The 16,797-nt window shown below is 37.0% G+C and overlaps 2 protein-coding genes across 2 annotated transcripts; both read right to left on the bottom strand.

The window, feature by feature from the left end:
• Positions 1-5,894: 5,894 nt before the first annotated feature.
• LOC139118109 (uncharacterized) lies at positions 5,895-6,935 on the bottom strand. Its single transcript, XM_070681403.1, has one exon. The coding sequence runs from the start codon at positions 6,933-6,935 to the stop codon at positions 5,895-5,897; it is 1,041 nt and encodes a 346-aa protein (XP_070537504.1).
• A 2,113-nt stretch (positions 6,936-9,048) lies between these two features.
• LOC139118108 (uncharacterized) lies at positions 9,049-10,104 on the bottom strand. Its single transcript, XM_070681402.1, has one exon. The coding sequence runs from the start codon at positions 10,102-10,104 to the stop codon at positions 9,049-9,051; it is 1,056 nt and encodes a 351-aa protein (XP_070537503.1).
• Positions 10,105-16,797: the final 6,693 nt, after the last annotated feature.

Genomic DNA, 16,797 nt, shown 5'->3' with positions numbered 1-16,797 from the left:
CGTTTCATCGCAAATCGACGCTTAGGAAAAAAGTTAAAGCCACGAAAAAAATATTCAAGCAGTTCCTGAGTTGTTTGCAGGGCACCGAGAGCAGTCAAGTCGAGTTTTATTGTTGCCACCAGACATTCTGTATCAACACTTTGCCAAGATTTTCATCGGGGCCCGACAGAGTGACGGCAGTGAGTACTAATAATCCGATATTTTAACCAGCTACCAACCCCGGCGGTGGCAGTCCCCGGGTTGGTGGGTACCCATGCTTGTTACCCAAGTTTGAAAAGTACCCCCTTTCCTAGAATATTTCTGAGAAAAACACCCCGTATTTGTGGCAAATCTGGGAGAAATTAGCTGTAAAAAACATACCCTTATTTTCGAAATCTAGGAGGCTAGTATGTTGACTTCCAGGGTTGACCCTGGAGGTTGACTTTGTATACATGTACATACATCACAAATGTTTGTCCTCACCTGATTTTAGTCACATTCATACACAATCATCTTCCTAAATTTGATTTAGGGGGGATGGACCCTAAGTGATGGGCATGTATACGTCATATGTACATACAAACGTACGGTACTGTTTTTCATTTTCTTTGTGAGTGAGACTAGACCAGATTTAGTGTCCTAGGGAGATTATGAAAGGACTACCCCTAATCTCGGAGGTTACTCTGAAAAAGTACCCCTTTTTCTCGATTTCACGGACCTAGAATCTCCGAGATGACTGAAGAAAAACACCCCCTTTTCCGTGAATTCGGTAACGCGCATGGGTACCCACCAACCCGGGGACTGCCACCACCGGGCTACCAACGATGCATCGATTGTTACATTTTAAAGAAATTCTACCGATATTTCATGTGTCAGGACACAGTTTTTAAGAAGTCTCAAGATTGATTAAGAGCGAAGTGTTTGAATCTGAAGTCGAAGGGCAGGGGAAATAAATCCCGAGCCGTCGAGCCGCTGACTGACGATGACATTTAACTTGCGCGAGCAAAGAAAACACTCGGCAACCACAGTTCAGAATCGATATCAGTCCTATGCACGGTGTGGTGAACCAAAACCAGGAACGGTCAATAGAGTAACGTCCCTTCATAAGCGCCGAAAATGTTGGCTGTTTAAGACAAGAGTAACTTTTCCCAATGTAACCTACAAAATATATAACGCTCATCGCCAATGACATGTGCGAATAGCAGTCTACGTGGTACCTGACCGTACGTTACAACCATACCACCCAGAGTATGGTACAAATGGCAACCGATGGGCAAAAACAAACCAGGGAGTATGTCATGAAAATAATAACCCAACGAGCTGTAATAAAAGAACACAAACTAATCCTCGTGTACACAAGACTGCGATCCGGAAACTGAGGGAGCATGCAACTTTCAGGTCAGAGAAAATGTCAAGTCCATTAATTCGTACGCTGTAAACTCTTAGAATCAGCGGGAAGTAATAATGTAAGATATTCTGAACGGCGCCGAAAACCACAGAAATCAACTAATACCGTCGACGATGGCCCATTACAGAATTCCGTAACCGCCGCTGCAGCTGGGATATTTTCTGGAGCAACCTTGACATGTTGCAAATTTAACAAGGGTTGGTATCTTTTTATAATAGAGCAATGACAGTCATACTATTGAAAATATTCAGGCATTAACGGTTAAGAAGTGGTTGTGCACTATTATTGTCAATGCCGTGTCGACTGAGCGGGCGTTATCTTATGTGGGAAAGACTACTTAACGGCTTTTATCCATGCATAAGCCACTGACTCATTATTTTAATGAAGTGAAGTGAAGTTTATGTCACCAGAAATATTAGACAAAATGTATACTTATGCGAAAGAGAAGAAAAAATAAGCTTAAATCTGGTGAGGGTCACAGAAATAGTTCTCGAGGAACTAGTCGAGTCCGTGTCCCTAACAAAAAATATACAGACAGATAGTTATACGTAACTGTGTTGGATGGCAAATTTGTATGTACATGGTGAAAACGTAAAACATTTGCTGTGCAAAAGGAGACAACTGAAGTGAAATCTCAGGCTCTTTTACATGTTTACAATAAAGGTATAAAATATCATGTTCAAGAAAATCGTACAGATATTAATCAATGGTCGTAGAAGATAAGCTTTCAGGTTTTTTTTTTTAAATACATTTCTACTTGAAATACTTTTTATATCGCATGAGAGTGAATTCCAGTGGTAGATAGCTGCGTATTTTATGCCATGTTTACTTTGTGTAAGATTTACTCTAGGTACATAAAAACTTTCTTGTTTGAAAAAGCGGGTTGGGTAATCATGGGATATTGAATCTAAATATTTATTTACATCATGGGCAAAATGGCCATGCAACAAATCAAAAATAAACATGCAAGTATGAAGTTTACATAGTCTAAAAATATCTAAAATACCAAGATTTTTAAATAAAGGTGCGCTTGGGGCATGGAAATCAGAGAAACTTATGAGACGGACTATCTTTTTTTTGTAGTAAAAAAATCGGTTCTAAGAAGGTCGTAAATGTGTTTCCCAAAATTTCAATACAATAGTTTATGTGTGGAAGGATCAGTGAATTATACAGTAAAATAAGTATATTTTTAGGGACATAATGCCTTATCTGTGAGATAATGCCAACCTTTGGGTAGATAGATTTAACAACCTTCTCAATGTGAGAATGCCAGTTGAAGTCTTTGTCGATTAAAATACCAAGGTAAGTTGGAGAGGAGACTCTTTGCAATGGACGTCCACCTATTTCAATACTGCCTGTTAGATGCATTTGTTTACGGGATGTTTTAATTACCATGTAATTTGTTTTCTCTGCATTAATTGTAAGTTTATTTGCAGTACACCAATGGAGGACGTTTTGAAAATCTATGCTAGTTTGGGTGAGATCAATATTGCTGCAATTGAAAGATTTGAATAAGTTGGTATCGTCAGCGAAAGAGTCAGTAGAATTGGTATGTCATTTATGTAAATCAGAAATAGCATAGAGCCAATGATTGAACCTTGGGGCACACCACAATTTATTGTCTTGTACGATGATGAAGATCCGTCAATGGAAACAGACTGTTGCGATTTGATAAATAACTCTGAAACCAATCCAGTGAGACACCTCTGATACCATAATGATGTAATATGTGTAATAAAATACCATGATTGATGGTGTCGAAAGCTTTTTTCAAGTCTATGAAAATACCGAATGTAAGAAACCCATTCTCCAGAGAATTGCTTACTTCTGAAACAAGGTCTGCAAGGGCCAACTTTGTGCTGAACTTTTTCCGAAACCCAAATTATTTATTTGATAAGACATGTTTATTTTCAAGATATGTTGTAATTTTATTGTTGACTAAAGACTCAATGATTTTACTAAAGATTGGAAGTACAGAAATAGGACGATAATTGCTGACTTCATCAGCGGCGCCTTTTTTGTAAATTTGAATTACTTTGGCAATTTTAAGTGGGACTGGAAATATACCCGGCTCAGTGAGCAATTGACAAGATGGGCTATGGGATGGGAGATTATATCAGCAGAATCTATAACTAACTAGGGATGGATTTCGTCAATACCAATAGTTTTCCATGGATCTATTAGTTTGATTTCATTCAGAAATATAACATTAGTAATGAGACCAATCCCTTCATTGTATTCAGCAATACGAACAGACAAGCCGAACTTATACTGTTGAATCATAGTCCCTGTTGACAGAGGAACTCTGCCAACTTAATGCCCTATATCAGACAGTTTACGTGTGCTTGGTAGGCAACTCGCTAACTTACATCACGAATTAGCATCTAAAGTAAGCAATACTTGTGATGTTGACAAACAGCAAGTAATATACTCTTTGCGCAAGTGGTTTAAACATAGCTGTTATATTTAACAGCTGGGACCAGTTAAATGGACGAAAAGGCAACCTGGCGAAATTATGAAATTATGACCACTATCCCATTCTGCAGTCCTACGCTGATCAAGTACGTTGCAAATTATCAGATATTTTTGTATCATCAATCATCACAACATGTGCCAATATAATTTTCCCACGTGGAAATTTTATGACCAAATGTTGTTAACTTAGTGTATGCCATATATTGTTGCTGGTCTCAATAGATATATATTTTTGTTTTCTTTCAGACCCATGGAAATCCAAACTGGAGTACAATAATTGAATTTCTTAACATGAACCGACTTTCCTCATCGTTTTTTGGTTAGTAATGTTTAAATAAGTCCCTGTACAAAGATTGCTATGATTTTAACCTGGTCTTGTCAGTGCTATCATGATCGTGAGAGTAAGAAAACTCCTAAAAATCCATATTTACAGAAATGTGACGTATTTCTGAATTTGATATAAATATTAAGCTTTGTCATAGTTATCGTCTATGAGTCAATTCATGCTAAAAGTTGTTTATCTTCAAACTTACATAGCTTTCAGACGATAGCTTCCGATTAATTTGAACATTCTAATTGTTTACTAACAAAATACGTGAAATTCATAAGTGCCCAATATCATATCGTTATGGCAAAACATTATACTTTTGAATTTCCACCTTGTCCATAGTCTACGTGTGCTCAGTTGCAAAATCTCCGATGTTCCGCATGGGTAAGATATGTAACGACAAGACAAAGGTAACCAAAAATTATGATACCAATTATAAGTTGTGCTGTTATATTTTTTACCGTCTGGAGAAGGTTTAGATGATTTTGAGCTACAGCCAATAGTTCTGGTATATCTATTCCAATTACGTATTAACTATCAAATACACACACAGTCAAAAGACACACAGACACACAGACACACACACACACACACACACACACGCCTGATCAAATGCGATAGTGTAAGTGCAACTACTTACTCAGCATTTACCTCCCTTGTATCTATATTTTACGTTTCTCATAGCCAGAATATCCCACTTTAGCGAGGAATGTAACAACGAGAAAGGTTGCTAAAAAGATAATTTTATTTTTAAATCACTTTTTGTTATTTTTTTGTATACTATCCAGTTGTTACCATGATTTCAAATACATTCATCCTAATTTCAAGTTAAACGGCACTTCCATATGAGCAGGGTGACTCGATGACATCCCTTTTATAGACAGGAGAGGGAAGAGACATCGACAAATAATACTTGAATTCATAGCAGCTGAACCTGCAATCCAATTTAATTTAATAAAATTAATTAAATTTTTTGGTTTCTCCGACATATGCTCTTTTCAATTTTTTTGAATATTTTTGTTGGCCATGATCACATTTTGATACAGTTTGAATGAATTTATCTTTACGTAAAAGCATCAAATGTTTGAAGTCCTAAACTTCAAATCTTATCAAACAACTATTGTCTCACAGGCAAACAACAACTAGGCGCCAGGTCGCAATTGCGTTGACTTGCTACTGGTCTGTACGCAGTCTTATTCTAATTTAATTAGCTTATGCGTAGAATTCGAAATCAGCTCAAACACACCGTGCTGATAATCAGTTTTCTAACAAAACCGCAATGGTCAAACTTGATCTTAGTACTTGACTTTATTGAAACTTGAATTTATAAGATATGAACCCTTGGTTTAAAGCACACTGAAATGAAGACTCTCGGTAATCAACGATATACATAAGTGCAGATACGAAGAAAATAATCTCAAATTACCCCTGAAAGTTGAGGTTCTAAATAACTGCCATTCTTCAAGTATTTCTTGACTTCATGGAGAAAGTGACGTTTTGCTTTCCAGTAATAAGTCCACCCATAATGTCCCCAATATTAATCCTTCAGAGATTGTTATTTTCTTAAATGTTGAAAAACGACCATGTATACGAAACCCATGGGCATGTTGTAGCGTTTTGGCATAATTATTCCAGCTTTGCTCAAGCAAATCCACAAGAAACTTTATTGTTTCAACAAACTCAAAAGTAAAGTAAAGCATTTATTTAGCCGCAAGGATTTCCAATACATTCTTCGGTACTATTGGAAAGGAACCAGTGATTCCACCATTTCGCTCTTTCTTCTTTACGGTCATTACCAGCAATAAAGTTGTTTTGTATCACTACAGGTTGCTTTGAAGTATCGCGCAGTTTAGGCTTACGATACCACTGCCCGCTGAAAAACCGATCCGCCGGGAACCATTCTACTTTTGGTTTCTCTGTCTTGAGTAGTAGGTTGAAAATTCGCATGTCGCCAGAACTTTCCCCGGTACCATTTCGGTAGCTCTTGGAGATGCTGTCAAGTCTTTGTCGGAGTTTTGTCCAAAGACTACGAGTAGATGACGTAGCATTCAGGAAAACAAAACCTGCCATTGCTTTCTTCTCTTCGCTAAGGGCATCGTTTGCGTTTGCCACAATGTCGACGTTTGAGTAACGGTTAATAAAAGCAACCGGATTTGACAGCCAAACCGCATCTGATTCGGCAAGGAATACAGCCATCGGTGAATTTAAAATCAAATCTATTAATCGGACTCGATAGCACAAATACTCATTGTAAGAGTCTTCATTATGCCTCATACTTTTTGAATCACCTAATGTTTGTAAGACGACGTTCAAATCGGGTTTCCATTCTTTCAGTTGCCAGTATGTCAGTGTATCACTTGTGATCAGGATTGTAAACGGCAGTACATCCATGCACTCTACATTACAAATCCAACTTTTCGTCAGGTTGATGTAGCTGAGATTCAGAAACTGCACTATGACCAAACCTTTGCGTCTTCCTACTTTCTCTACCGTTAACAAAAGATCGGAATTCGGTTTTGTCGACAAGGTTGTCTTTCCTGTTGGATTCTCCATCTCTGTGCTTGGTGATTGCTTAAGGTCGAGAGATGCTGCCAATGAACTATTTTCAGGTAGCTTGTCAGTACCATTTGTTAGAGATAGCTTTGGCACTGGTTTTTCACCCTTGTCATCAGATCCACTGCTAACCATTCCAGGCACATTCATCGTGTCCTCGAGGCCGACAAAGCTGTAACTACTTTGCGCCATTCTGGACATAGATTGCAGGGAGCTCTTTTCGTGAGAAAATGACCAATGTTGACAGAAAAGGGTAATAGTAAATAGCAACGGTATGAATAGCAACTTGATGTGTTTTGTGATCATGATTCAACGACGTTCCCAAGGATCCCCTGGAATAATTTGATTTTCCTTTTCACACAGTTGTTGTACAAAGGCGAAATAACAACACTTTTGCCAGTGTATGAAAGAGTTTGTATTCCAGCAGTCACATGTTAGCGGCGCATGAATAGCCTCTGAATTAGATTGGTGTTTGCTGAGAGAAATTAATCCACCGGACAATCTAATATTACTGGCCTTCGACCCCAAGTATTCCAGCAGCAAATGTGCAGCATTTGCTATTTTCCACACTTAGAAAATCAAAATCATACAATGAAATACTGAGTAACTATAACATAGCTGGTACAGGTTTCATTACATGTAAAGAACAAAATTAATGCAAATATTATAAAACATATCAGCCACATTAACTGTCCCTTTAGCAAAGCAACTTCTTTGATTTTCTCGAACTCAAAGGAAGACAGATAACACAGAGTCGCTATTCATACATTGGACAGCACGGAATAAACAGTAATGCCTAAGAGAAAAGTTATTTTAGTTCCTGTAATTCGACTTAATTAGAAGGGGACTTGCATAGCATGGCTGACACAGAATAGTCTCGATATTATATTATCAGCAGTAATTCAGTAACGCTAGCAACACTGAGCTCAACAAAGATATGGACCGTGAATTGTTTTTTCGTCGCAGCTGACGGATTGAGTATAGGGCTTTGATGGAAATTACAATTTATTTTGTAAATAAGATTACCCTCAATAAATAAAGTGTAATAAAAATGAAAATAATAATAACAAGTGTCCATTGTAATATCGTTGTGCTAAACAATTTAATGCATTTGAATAGCCACCTTGTCCATAGTCTAAGTATGCTCAGTTGCCAAATCTCCGATGTCCCACGTAGGTAAGACATGTAACGAAAAAAAAGGTAGCCAAAATCATGATACAAATTATAAGTTATGTTGTTATAGTTTTGCTGTCTGGATAAGGTTCATAAGATTTTGAGCTACAGCCCATAGTTCCGATACAGCTATTCTAAATCAAATACACAGACATGCCCGATCAACATGCGATGGTGAAAGTGCAACTACTTACTCAGCATTCACCTCAATGGTATCTATACTTCAACGAGGAATGAAATAATGAGAAAGGTCGCTAGAAAACATAATTGCACAATTTAGTGTATAATATCAAGATACTACCATGAATTCCCGTACATCCATCCTAGTTTCAAATTAGAGGGCACTTCTAAATGCAGAGGCTGACTCGAAGATATCCCTTATACAGAAGAGAGATGGAAGACAAATCCGCAAATAATACTTAAATTCAGAGTAACTAAACCTGCAATCCCATTAAAGTCCTATTTGTCATTTCTAATTTTTGATCTCTCAGGAACATCTCCGACCAATGCTGATTTCATTTGTTTTTTGAGTATTTTTGTTGGCCATGATTACATTTTGATACAGTTTGAATCAACTAATCATTATGTAACAGCACAAAATGTTTGAAATCCTCAACGTCGAATCTTATCAGACAACTCTGCCCTGACAAGCTAACAAAAACTGGGCACCAGATCGTAGAACAACTGGCGATGACTTGCTATTGGTCTGTAAGCCATCTTATTTTTATTTCATCAGCTTATACCTAGAATTGGAAATCCACTTGCACAGATTGTGCTGACTGTCAATTTGCTAACAAAACCGTAATGGTTAAACTTGAATATTCTTAGTATTTGACTATATTGAAACTTAAACTTACACCATATGAACATTTTGTGAAAGTTTGAGTTTAAAATTAACAGCTTTTCTTTAAGTATGTCTAATGTCTTAATGGAGAAAATAAAGTGTTTGCTTTCTAGTAATAAACTCACCCAAAACATTTACCATATTTTTTTGCAGTGAGCATACGTTGTAAAACGACCTAACATAAGCTGTGCATAAATTATAGCATTGTGGCATACTAATACTAGCTTTGCTCACATAAAAACAAAGAGAAACTCCATTGTTTCAAAAGAAGTGAAGAAAAACACGCATTTAGCGGCACGGATTTCCGATACATTCTTCGGTACTGTTGGAAAGGAACCAGTGACTCCACCTTTTTGCTCTTTTTTCTTTTCGGTCATTTCCCGCAACACAGTTGTTTTGTATCACTACTGGTTGCTTGGGAGTATCGCGCAGTTTTGGCTGACCATACCAAAGCCCGCTGAAAAACTGGTCCGCCGGGAACCATTCTACTTTTGGTTTTTCTTTCTTGAGTAGTGCGTTGAAAATCCCCATATCGCCAGCACTCTTCCCGGTACCATTTTGGTACCTCTTAGAGATGTTGTCAAGTTTTTGCCTGAGTTTTGTCCAAAGACTACGAGTCGATGACGTAGCATTCAGGAAAACAAAACCTGCCATTGCTTTCTTCTCTTCGCTAAGGGCATTGTTTGTGTTTGCCACAATGTCGACATTTGAGTAACGGTTAATGAAGACAAGCGGATTTGAAAACCAAACCGCATCTGATTCGACAAGGAATACAGACATCGGTAAATTTAAAATCAAGTCTACTAATCGGACTCGATAGCACAAATACTCATTGTAAGAGTCTTCATTATGCCTCATACTTTTCGAATCACCAAATGTTTGTAAGACGACGTTCAAATCGGGTTTCCATTCTTTCAGTTGCCAGTACGCCAGTCTATCACTTGTGATCAGGATTGTAAACGGCAGTATATCCATGCACTCTACATTACAAATCCAACTTTTCGTCATGTTGATGTAGCCGAGATTCAAAAACTGCACAATGACCAAACCTTTGTGTCTTCCTAGTTTCTCTACCGTTAACAAAAGATCGGAATTCGGTTTTGTCGACAAGGTTGTCTTGCCCGATGGACTCTCCACCTCTCTGCTTGGTGTTAGTTCACTTTCTCCGCGATTAAGCTCGAGAGACACAGTCAGTGAGTTATTTTTTGGCAGCTTTTCATTACCATTTGCTCGAGATAGCTTTCGCAGCGTTTTGTCACCCTTGTCATCAGATCCACTGCGGACCATATCAGGCACATTCATCGTGTCCTCATGGCCGACCGAGCTGTAGCTACTTTGCTCCATTCTGGACACAGGTTGAGGTGAGCTGTTTTTCGTGAGAAAGTGACCAAAGTTAGTCCAGAAAGGAATCGAAAATAGCAACGGTATGATTAAAAACTTGACTCGTTTTCTGACCATTATTCAATAACGTCCCATAGGTTAATCTGAAAGAACTGGATTTTGGTATTCTCACAGTGGCAGCACCAAGGGGGAAATAAAAACACTCTTGCCAGTGTATGTATGTAGTTGTATTTTGTAGCAATCACATATTAGGTGCGCATGAACAGCCTCTGAGACGAATTGGTATTGGCTGAGAGAAATTAATCCACCAGACAATCTATCATTACTGGTCTTTGACCCCAAGTATTCCATCAGCAAATATGGAGCATTGTTATTTCCCACAGTTCGTACTGTTCCCACAGTTCCACAGTTCGTACGCTGTAAACTCTTAGAATAGGCAGGTAGTAATGTCCGATATTCTGACCGAAAACCCCAGAACTCAACTGATACCCCGACGATCGTCTCCCGATAAGCGTCGACTATGGCCCAACACAGAGTACCGTAACGCTGCAGCAGCTGGGATATTATCTGGAGCAATCTTTACGGGTTTCAAATTTAACAAGGGTTGCTATCTCTTTACGATAGAGCAATGACTGTCATACTACTGAGAAGTTAAGGAATAAACGGTTAAAGAGTGATTATATATCATCTATTGTCAATGCTATGTCGACAGAGCGGGCGTTATCTGATGTGGAAAAGGCCATTGAACGGCCCAACACAGAGTACCATAACGCTGCAGCAGCTGGGATATTATCTGGAGCAATCTTTACGGGTTTCAAAATTAACAAGGGTTGCTATCTCTTTACGATAGAGCAATGACTGTCATACTACTGAGAAGTTGAGGAATAAACGGTTAAAGAGTGATTATATATCATCTATTGTCAATGCTATGTCGACAGAGCGGGCGTTATCTGATGTGGAAAAGGCTATTGAACGGCATTCACCCATGCATAAGCTGCTCCATCATCAGTCTTTTAATATTACATCAGTAGTGAGACCAACCCCTACATTTTATGCATCAATACAAACAGACAAACCGAACACGTACGGTTGAATCATGATTATAATACAAATATATTTCTTTTTCATAGAAGTTTCAGATTTTATGTTTGCGTGAATCCCATCTCTACAAAGTCACTCGCTGTAACATAATACTCGCAAACGTCAGAATCTTCGGTAGAGCTTTACTTTATCAGTCTTAATATGCTTTGAATCGTACGTTACAATGTTAAGTTAATGCAATGAATACGACGGTGGCACTTTTAGTTGTGTTTAGTTTAGTTGTTACATACATACATACATACATACATACATACATACATACATACATACATACATACATACATACATACATACATGCAAACAGACAGATAGAGAGAAGGTACACTATAGCATAACTCTTACTCTTAACGATTGCCATTACTAATTGCAGGAAAGGAAATAAAACAACCTGACATTACGTAATATTCGGATCACAAAAAACCAATTAGCGACCGGTTGCCTGTATGGAAACTATTCGTCAATAGTAGTGTTGCCCGCCTGTTTTTAAGGTTGATAACTTCAGCTAGGGAATTATCTCGGTGAGAGGTAACACTAGGATGCTACTACGCAGAGACGTCGTAAGTTGAAGTGGATGATGTTTATTGATACGCTGTCAGCTTGACCGACCAGAAAGTCATGCTCTTACATCTCAAAACTTCTCATTAAATAGACAATTTTTCAGGGCGTAACCTGAACATGTAAAATACTTTACAGGAAGTAACTGTACATTGGCTAAAAAGTATGAAAAGTACTTGATTGGATAAAAGATGAAAATCCAAATACTTGATTGGAAGGAAGTTTTTAAGATATTCAGAATTACTCTGCTGACTCGGCATACCAGCCGACGCTTTTTAATATTTATAATGTTCTTTTGGCAAATGCCGACTTCTAAAAATAATAGTTACTAACGTTACATGGTCAAGATTTTTGGAGCCAGAATTTGATTACATATGTATGAGCTATTGTTTCATTCCAAAGTCAATTTTAAGCGTTGACCAAATCGGTGTCAAACTTTATTATTTTAGCTTATTTGTCCATTCGAGTACAGTATCGTGGTCAATGTCAGTAAACATCTTTTGTCCGTATTCGATGAAATGTAAAGTTGTTGATTGTTTTCTAGTCTCTTTCAATTGACTGACCGGTAGTTGCATTGTATGTTAATTAACACAACGGCAATGATACTTGAGTAAACAAAAGAAAGACCATCCACGTTTTACCGTGTGAAATTGTTCATCCTAGTGAATGTTTGTCATGGGTTCAACAAAATTATACATATCCCGTGTAATACTTTCACCCAAAAATTACAATCGTTATAGCAGTGTGATTCTGAAGTCCATGCAGGGCTACGAAAATATCGCAGTTACATTAGCAGAAGTAAATTATTTTTAATCTAAAGTTTAAAATATATTCATGAGAACATTTCATAATATCCAGTAAAGCTGTCACAATATCAGTATACAAATGTCTGATATCATATGTCGGAATGCATATCGATGACATATTTTAATAATCTCACATTCATTTGCTGGTATATGCATACATTTTTATGTTTGACGAGATTAAATTTTTGCTTGTCTTGTGGGTGGGGTGTGCATGTGTGGAAAGCAAAGGTTTTGTGACGGATATTTGAATTTAAAAACTCGGCAAATTTAGAAATAGTATGCTCGGCAAATTTAGAAATAGTATGCTCCCGTATGCAAACTGAATCGCTCTGATCTACGTTGTTCGTAGCCAGGTCAACTTCCCGGGCCCACTTTTTCTCTTCTGCGTTAATAGATACGTAGAAAACAGATGGCATGGCAAGGGTGAAATGCGGATAAACCATATTCCCGCCATTACTGAATATTTAATATTAAAACTGATCAGTGACTGCACTGTGGGGTAGAGTAACCGTGGTGGTGACCGGTGTCACTGGTGGACAACACGCCATGGGCCGCGGCCGGTCACATATCTCGTAAGTCTTTTAATGTGACCTCGGAATCACTAAGTATTGACAAGCAATCATCATAATTGTGTTTTCCCGAACCCATCACTGAGTTGCTAAATTCAGGTTCAAAACAGCAAGGTTGGAGGCCTACAACGTGGGTATCCTTTGCTGCTGTATTACATTGTATTAGGGTCTGTGCTATTGCATGTTTCATAGGAAGAAAGACTTCCTAGCAAGACCCCCTAACTTAATGATACAATAACGAAGTTTTACGTCACCAAATAATAGCATGTACAATGGAGGACCGCTAGACGGCGCTTAAATAAGGTAAAAATGGCGTAACACATCAAAGTTAGGAAAATTAGTGTTTCAAAAGAAATGACTCATATATTTCGTGTGTTTTGCCAGAAATTTGTTACATGTAACACTGTTCAAAAGTTAGAAACGGCAAGCGGTTTTCGTAAACTTTGCTTTACATTTGTAAGTTTGATTCCAGCAAAATAATCATCAGCATCATCATCATTGTCGTGAAAGTTAATTTCCTTAAAAAAAACTCAACGGATTTTTCTTCATTGAAAATTAAACAAATAGGAAAGCGTCTCGAAACATTCTTTGCACTGAAAGTGATCAGAATACTTTCAATGAAAATCACGCTATCGATAAAATATTTACAAAAAAAAACTGTTTCAATCTTTCAGGTCTTTTAAGAATTTCATCCACTATGGCAAAAAAATGGACATTTGCGAAGAATTTGGCCTTGCGTCGAGTCACTATCGTTCTTGATCCTCTCTCGATTCATTTAGTGGTATCCGATGAATCTGCGGTGAACGTTGGGAGTGTCAACGGCTACCAGCTAGCACCGGTCTCCCGCGTCACGAACACAGCCAAAGAGAAAGACCATTACATCGTCAAACTAAGGGTAAATATGCAGGGATTAGTAAAAATGCACAGGTTATGAAATGAAACAATGGTATCAGCTTTTATTCAAATGTAAATTAAGGCTAGCAATGATATAACTATTAGCAAACAATCGTTTTGGCATCTTCCAAAAATTATTGTCGCAAGGCTCGTGATTTGTTTCAGTAATTTTCTTTGTTAACAAGGGTGTTACATCCGTATTGGGTAACATAGATTTCTGAAGCAACGCAAATCGAACCACATATTGTAAAGCTGATGGACGTTCACAATTATCTCCTGTAGGAATTCACCCGTGACATGTCATAATATGAATTAACGTGAGTATACAGGGCGGTTACATGGCCCAGTAACAATGAACACGTTGTTTTCACCCAAGATGGAAATTGTTCGTTAAATTGATTGTTAAATGATTTCCTAGCATTGATAATTTTTGACAACCAAACAAATTAAAGAGTTTCTTTTGCTTAGTATCAATTAGAGAAATTAGATAATTTTGCCATATTACATGTCCAAGGTCTTTTGCCATTTTCTTTATTTAATTTAATTTTGCATTCCAATAATTCCAATTTTGAATCAAACATTTTACTGCTCTGATGACACCTATCAACCTTATGCATAAGTATGAAACGTATATATACACACATATTGACATACGTGTATGTGCGAATGTCATCAAGCATTTAATCACGCTGCAATGACACCTATCACGCTAATGCATAAGTATCACATGTATATATATTAACTAACATATATATGTATATATATGTATTTTCTGCTCTGATGACACCTATCAACCTTATGCATAAGTATGAAACGTATATATACACACATATTGACATACGTGTATGTGCGAATGTCATCAAGCATTTAATCACGCTCCAATGACATCTATCACACTAATGCATAAGTATCACATGAATATATATTAACTAACATATATATAAATGTATGTATGTATGTATGTATGTATGTATGTATGTATGTATGTATGTATGTATGTGTTTATGCATATCACTACAACACGATCACTGAGTTCTCTCTGCGTGTCTGTTTTTCTTTCTGTGTGTATATATATATATATATATATATATATATATATATATATATATATATATATATATATATATAATATATATATATATATATATATATATATATATAATATATATATATATATATATGAAATACAGTGGTGAATTAAAAGTGACCCATGCGGGACTCGAACCCACACCCCCCGTATACATTACGGATGCTCTACTTGTATATATATAATATATATAATATATATATATATATATTATATATATATATATATATATATAATATATATATATATATATATATATATAGTATATATAATTTTTTATTTATATAATATATATATATATATATGTGTGTGTGTGTATGTGTGTGTGTGTGTGTGTGTGTGGTGAATATTTTCTTTAATAAAATTAATTGTTCATATGCTGTATGGTACCATCACTACTTATGAGTTTGATAGAAATCTCTCATTTCAAATGATTCGGTAACCATACTCAAATTTACTACTCCGCCAGCTGAGCAAATTTGGTAAGTCCGTTACTTGGTACCAAAGGAAAGTTGAGCAGCTTTTTGTATTATAGGGAGAAGATGGCTCAATTGCTCGAGGCACGGAACCCAATGCGCAGGCGTCATCGGCGGAAACACTGTTGGAGTTGCGGCAGGTGTTTACCTACTGTATGTGCGTATGTTTAGTTGTGGCGATAACGGTTACACTAGTGACTTGCTTCTATAAAACACACACATTGTGTTTTTCTCCGCACTTAAGGTAGAATGCACCTCGGGGACAGATATTCGGGCTCTCAAACTTTTACCATTCTTTTCTGATCCACCTCTCGGGGGAGTTCATTTTAAAGGTCTTGGTGTAAGAAAACTTTTCACCGTCTTAGTTTCTCGAAAATAGAAGATCTTATTTTTCTGCGCAGAGTTAACACAGGGATGGCGACCATTTTGAATTTCAACTATCGGTAAATCTTGGGTAATTTGTAACATTAGTACGAAAATTTGCACGTTGATCCCCGATTTTTATTCTTGATTTTGAAAGGGAATGTTTGAAATAAACACGATTGGAACTAATTTGGGATAATTGGATAGTGAAGTAATGTCGGTTTACTTTGCAAACGTAAGCTCATCTGCTTTTCTTTTTAAGTGTTACACTTGTTTTTAAAAGTAATTTGTAATATTGCAACATTCAGCTATAGGCACCTAACACTTTTGAGAAATTTGAAAAATATGAAGATCCAATTATCCCAAATTAGTTCCAATCGTGTTAATATTCCTTCAGAAACGTTTGAGCAAAAGTTTAAGTCTTCCACTTTCGAGGTGCATACTACTTAAGTTAAGCATATTGAAATAAAAAACACATGGGTTCTTGGGGGAAATGACTCAAAGTGCTCAGTAAGTAAAAACATTGCCTGTAACTTAATCCAAGTCTGTGGTTAAATTAAGTTGTCATCTTGTTGCACATTAAAGACATATAGGCGAGCGGCGAATCCACAAAAAGGGCCTTATTTTAGGAGTTTAATGTACCCACCTTACATACGGCCACATCATACGTCATTTGAAAGCTTATTATCTCTACTTCAAGAAAATTGACGATGTGGAGCTGCCAAGTAGGGCCATAACCTCCTAATCTGCATAATTAACAAGGGTACCCAATTTGCATAAATGCGATATAATATTTGAAATTTATTGTTAACTTCTCCAACGATACGTTTAAACTATCGAGTGAT

Source organism: Ptychodera flava, chromosome 19 (genome assembly GCF_041260155.1).
Source record: "Ptychodera flava strain L36383 chromosome 19, AS_Pfla_20210202, whole genome shotgun sequence".
Classification (NCBI taxonomy): domain Eukaryota; kingdom Metazoa; phylum Hemichordata; class Enteropneusta; family Ptychoderidae; genus Ptychodera; species Ptychodera flava.
The sequence above is the reverse complement of the archived record's forward strand: the minus strand, read 5'-3'. Positions and strand labels throughout refer to the sequence as shown.